This window comes from Stegodyphus dumicola, chromosome 9 (genome assembly GCF_044657685.1).
Source record: "Stegodyphus dumicola isolate Sdum_Otavi_A_Nest chromosome 9, ASM4465768v1".
In the NCBI taxonomy this organism is placed as follows: domain Eukaryota; kingdom Metazoa; phylum Arthropoda; class Arachnida; order Araneae; family Eresidae; genus Stegodyphus; species Stegodyphus dumicola.
In genome coordinates this window covers 13,400,644-13,406,643 of record NC_140776.1, presented here as the reverse complement: position 1 = coordinate 13,406,643, position 6,000 = coordinate 13,400,644, and the positions used below count along the sequence as shown (strand labels likewise).

Sequence of the window (6,000 nt, the reverse complement as noted above, 5' to 3'; positions counted from 1 at the left end):
CCACTTTTAGAACGACAGCGCTAAATATCAAGCGGGCAACTAACAGTAAAACGGAACGGAGGGTTAAAATTTGAATTACCCACACCCACGCACGCAATCAAAAAAGAACCAATAAAATTTACATTCAAGAAAGTGAAAATGGTGACGTCATATAAGGTTAACAAAAGTTACGGTTACGTAACAAAAGTTACGTAAGGTGATGTCAATTACAAGCTAAAATGTCAATGCAAGTTAAAGTTCCCATGGTAACCAGAAAAGGGATTTCATCACCAAAATTTATGGCCATCCGAAGGGACACCAAATTCTACACTAGTGCCAAAAAGCGTAATAAGGTTATTAAGATATTCACATTCCTGTGCAAACTAGTAATTATACATCGCATGATAAAACACGTTAGTTTCAAGTTACACGAAATACCATGCGCCTTAACATGTTAAAGGGAAGTTTCCGTTAGCGAATACACAAAGTAATTCATTTTCCATCTAAGTTTCTATTAATTTCTTAGTTAAATACTCATACATTCACAGCAGCACTTTGTATTTTAATGGCAACAGAATGAGGCGAAATAATTTAAGAAATTTATTTTTTAAATATGGATTGCAGTTCATATATCAAATTTAAAAAATATTTCACGTGATCAAGCATGAGATGAAATATTTTAACACATAAATGGCAACATAAATACATAGCTGTGTTTTTTTTTAAATTTATGAAAACTGAGAATATTTGTTCGACATATTTATTGTCCTCTGAAAAATCTCTGCTAAAAATGGAGAGAAAGTTTATTTTCGTGATTGCCATTACATTACTGAGGGTTATGGAAGACGGTGCATTGTGTGATAACGAACAAATTAAGTTTTTCCTAAAGGATTTCGAAGTAACTCAAGTAAGGGAAATCGAGCCCACTCTTTACAGTTCAAAATTTATGACTTTGCGAGATATGGTAAAAAGTTTTGAAATGCAGATGAAAGGGAAAAATTTAAAGATAGACTTAAGGAACTTTTACCCTTTGCATCATGTGGCTGCAGTTGAATATATCTCAAAATCACGAAATGCTTCTGGAGATTTTTTGAGCAACGAATATAGGCTTTATCAAGGTCAAGTCCGAAATTTAAAAGATTCATTTGTCTTAGGATTTTTTACTAGCGAAAACGCTTTCCGAGGTTATATTATGATGGATGAAATTTATTGTGTTGAGCCTTACAGTTCAGTTAAATCGAAAGGGCAAAAAGGAACGGTTATTGTTTACAAGCTCATGGACGTAATTGCGCCCGGTTGCAAGAAAACTGAAGGAAAACTTCCGATAGATTGTTCAAAAGCAAAATATTACCTCCCTGGGAAGGCCTTGAATCCGCCTCCATTGCCCAAAGAAATGTTATATGCGGATGATTTCTTTGAAGAACGTTTTGATTGGAATGAAAACACGGTAGAGGATGACAGAGATGAAGATCATGCCAACATGAGCTATAAAAGTCAGGAGAAATCCAAAGTGGATGGCGAGGGTCAAAAGGATACCAACAATGACCAGAGATTTCCTAAAACTCATAAAAAAGGGAACGATTATAAGGATAAAAAACACTCGCACAAAGATCATCATGAAAAAGAATTAAATAAAACTGAAGTTGGTAGTCATAGTCATAAGCATGGCAATTACAGCAGAAAGAAGCACAATAAGATTTACGATGAATCCGATTCCGCTGATTATTTAGAGGAGGCTGTATTAGAATCTAAAAAACACTCACACAAAGATCATCATGAAAAAGAATTAAATAAAACTGAAGTTGGTAGTCATAGTCATAAGCATGGCAATTACAGCAGAAAGAAGCACAATAAGAATTACGATGAATCCGATTCCGCTGATTATTTAGAGGAAGCTGTATTAGAATCTAAGAATAGTCTTCCTTCTGGTTTCAATTTGACTGAGATAGCAAGGACACTGGACAATTTGATGAGTTTAGAATATATTATTTCATCCTTTGATGAAACTGACAATGAGATAGATACTGAGAGGCAAAACAGGAACGAAGGTTATGGGGAAAAACTATTTGAGAATTCTTATAATCAAAATGTGAAGATCTCCAAAGAGAAAAAAATCTTAAAAAGGGAAACGAACAAAGAGTAAGTTGAATTTATATAATTCTTCGAGATCATGGTTTCCATTTTCGAAAATTCGGGTTATTAATCTTTGAAGAAATCTTGATCCTACCATTCAAAATTGCTCATTTTTTATTTCCACAGTTTTAAAAATTGTTCAGTTTTTGGTGATGAAACCCACTTCCTGGTTATAATGATAGTTTTAACTTTGTTTTAGCTACCTCGTTCCTTTTAAGTGAATATAGATTGATGTGTACATGGACAAAGTTAAGGCAGTGCGCAATGCCTAGTTTGTGCAATTCTCTGATTTTTTTAAGTGAAAATAGATCAATGTGTACATGGACACCGAGTTTGTGCAATTCTTTGACTTATTTTGTTTTCGCGTAGAGGCCATTTTAAAGTTGTGTCTTCCAGGCGCCGATCTTGGCATCAAAAAAGAATCGCCAAAAAAACAAGAGGTACCCAATTGTAAACTTTTACCGAAATTTAAAACAATTTTGTTAAAAAAAACTGTTCAAAATTCAGTAAAAACCTTTTTGAAAGAGTTAATCATGCTCGTTGGAAGAGGAAAATAAGATCTTCAGTTGTTAAATTTTCATATAACATACATACGTACATTATAAGGTATTGTTCTGTTATCAGGACCGGCTTCAGAAATTTATGTACGTATGTATGGATGGATTTATGTGTTCATGCATGTATGTATATATGTAAACACGAATGTATATGTGTGTATACATATACACATATAAGCACATTCATACATTTCTGAATCCGGTCCCAATAACAGAACAGTACTGATTTAATATAACCTGTGTGTATGTCTTTGCCTCTGGGAGCCTGCGCAAATGAGGCTGATATCATTAAATACTAAAATCTTAAGGATAATATTGGCAACTTACAGTCTCAATGTGCCGGATTGGCGATTGGGATTAAATCCCCTAAAAACGCTTTGCACGAAATTCCTGGCAGCCGATCCAGACCGTCGATAATATGATGGAAATTTTGAAGACAACCAAAAGATATCCGGACTTAGGTGACTCCAAGCTAGGGGTGAATACCAGATTTTGGTTTTGTCTAGTACAGGCTTTGTTCCCCCGAAATACAATACTAACGCAAATGCTTTCAATAGTTAGAAATGTTAATGTTATACATCAAAAATTAAAAGCAATTGAAGCTATTAATAAAAAAGATGACTCTATTCAGCCCATTGAAGCGGCAAAAGTGCTTAAGCTGGAAAACGCTCAAATTTATAGGTGTCTCAAATAAATTCAATGCTTTAAATAAGCAATTTTCTTTACAAATTGAATTTAAACATTTTAAATGTTGAAGACAACGTCCAGACGTAGCAGATAATACAACAGCAATCCTAAACCCCTAGCATCCCAAGCATAATGATTAGCAAGCAAGGGACTGCGCAAATGGAACGGACTACCCAGAGGAACTCTAAACTACGATAGATGCAAAATTTCTTCGCCGCCTCAACGGCGAATTTACTAAAATTCTTCCAAATACAGATGATGATGATGATCGTAAACTTGCCAATACATAACTTGCCAACATCGTAAACTTGTCAAATACAGATGATGATCATCGTAAACTTGCCAATCAATTTAGTTCCTAACAGATTGAATATTATATTATCAACCCAAAATTTAAGCGAACTATTAATTTTATTAAGAGGCCTTCCAATCCATACCGGTTGTAACAAAATTACGTCAGTACTTAGAAACAGAGGCTTTCCTTTGCATTTAAGGCACAACCAATGCCAGCTAGAAAGATCAAATGTTTAAGTTCAATTTTTAAAGACCTTATATTTTGTTCTAACCAATTACCTTATATTTTGTTCTAACCAATTACCTTATATTTTAAGAAATTTTCATTTTCCTTCTGATTTCAATTTCCTGCCAGAATGCAAATTTAAATGACATAGAATATAAATCTAAGTGAGTTCGAAAATAATATTTAAGTAGCCGATTTTAAGAGTTCGCGGTAGGAGAGTTTGTTCTGAATTTCTGCCGCGTGTTTGAAAGTAAATTTGCATTTGAATAATTAGTGCTAGCCACTTGCTTTAAATTTTATTGATTTTCTAGACTCGACTTTGCTGTGTAGGGCCGATTAAGCGGTTTAGGTTGAGTATGAGCCAGTTGTGTAACTATGATTGTATATACTATTTCGTGTCCAAGTTATTTAGCCACAAGTGATGGTTAAATTCTGAGCACCAGCGAGTGCATTTTCTGTTCCGTTTCATTAAAATAAAAATGTTCTTATAACCTTCGTCTGCAGTCATCTGTTCTTCCAGGAAATGGGGCTTGCCGGAGCGGTAACGTCGCTGAACCCTGGTAATTCGGTCCGAGGTTCGAATCCCGCGAACGGGCTGGCTGCATGGGTGTTTTCGTGGTTTTCCCCATGTGTAACGTGTATACGAGCCAGTTTCCCTTAGAAAGTCCTCCACGAAGGCATCCCTCCCTTAAGGCAGATAGCCCTCGAGTGCTTTGCCATAATATAATAAACCAAACCAACCTTCCAGGAAATGGCGAGAATTCGCTACTTCGTCGTTCAGTTGGGTCTACAGTTTATGCTCCCGAAACACAGAAGATTCTACAAATTCAAAAGCCTTTTACTTTTTCCATTAGTTCAAATCGCACAACTTCAATTATAGCCCTTGATACTTTAGCTGGTACTCTTCTACTATCAGTCAGTGCAGAAATGGAAAGCACTTACCTACATGAAAGTCCTTCAGCCTAACTAAGCTGCAGAATTTAACAAGCAAACTTTTCTGCCATCCAGCTATGAAAACAAAATTAATCCCAATCTTATTTATCCAGCGATTCCTTCAGCAAAACGAAATTTCTAATGTCTGATGAAAATTCAAGTAGTTGGTATGTTCCGTCGTTCAATAATAGTGGACTGTAAATTGACTTGATGTTCCCTCAGTGTAGAACTCACGAAACCTCAGAGTCATAATGCTGACCGAAACTTCTTTGTTGGCTTTCAAATATCAAGCTGGCTGAGGAACGGCGAAGAACACGTTGGAACCTCAGACTTCAGTAGCGGCTCACCAAACAAACTCAGAAGAACTTCTATCTAGTTGAAACTCCAAAGGGGTGGCTGTGAATCATCACCACTCTGAAAACGCGAGCTTTAAAATCCTAACAAATTTGCGTCTGCGCCTCTCCTCGGTACAAAGAAATACAATTTGCATAACATCGAACATAGTTCATTTCCAGTTGCATTTATTGATGGATCAGAAAATTGAAAGAAAAGTTGGTTCAGCAGTCTACTTTCAAATATCATTAGAGGGAAAGGTTATCTCCATAATAATAGTGTTTTCCAAGCGGAACTGTCAGCCATAAAAGAAGCGCCATTCTCAATCTCAACGAATCCACCATAAAATTTGATTCCCAAGCAGCTATTTTAGCGATTAAGAGTCCCTTACCTTCCTCTGCATTGATTTCCAACACGAATTATCTTCGTGCTTTAATTCCAAACTAAAAAATTCAAATTTTATGGACATTGTGACCAATCAGGCAGGTGAATGAGCCAAAGAAGTAGCTCTTAATCAAGATGCTATTGAAATTATCGTTTCATGGCCTCGCTCAAATTTCAAGTACCAACTAAAACAACTTGCTTGAAAATACTCCCAAGATTTGTGGAATAATGCTTTACAGGGAATACACTAATAACTTGATTCCCAATGTAAGCTTTGCATCTCTTTATTCGAATCTTTCATTAAATTACTATATAACAATTAAATTACATTAAATTACTATATAACCCTTCCCCTCAACAGGCAACTCCTGATCATTACACTTTCTCATTCTCTTAACTGAGGATAATCACATAAAATCCGCACAAACTGATATCCTGTCATTCTAAAGGTTTCTAATTGAAGATAAACATCAG

At 35.5% G+C, this 6,000-nt stretch overlaps 1 protein-coding gene across 1 annotated transcript in view; it reads left to right on the top strand.

Annotated features, from left to right (window-relative positions):
- Window positions 1-730: 730 nt before the first annotated feature.
- The window catches only part of LOC118185997 (uncharacterized), a 30,460-nt gene continuing 25,190 nt past the window's right edge, over window positions 731-6,000 (top strand). Inside the window, exon 1 of the mRNA XM_085823238.1 lies at window positions 731-2,118. Coding sequence (XP_085679364.1) covers window positions 770-2,118 — 1,349 coding nt within the window. The 5' untranslated portion in view covers window positions 731-769. The remainder of the gene's footprint in view (window positions 2,119-6,000) is intronic.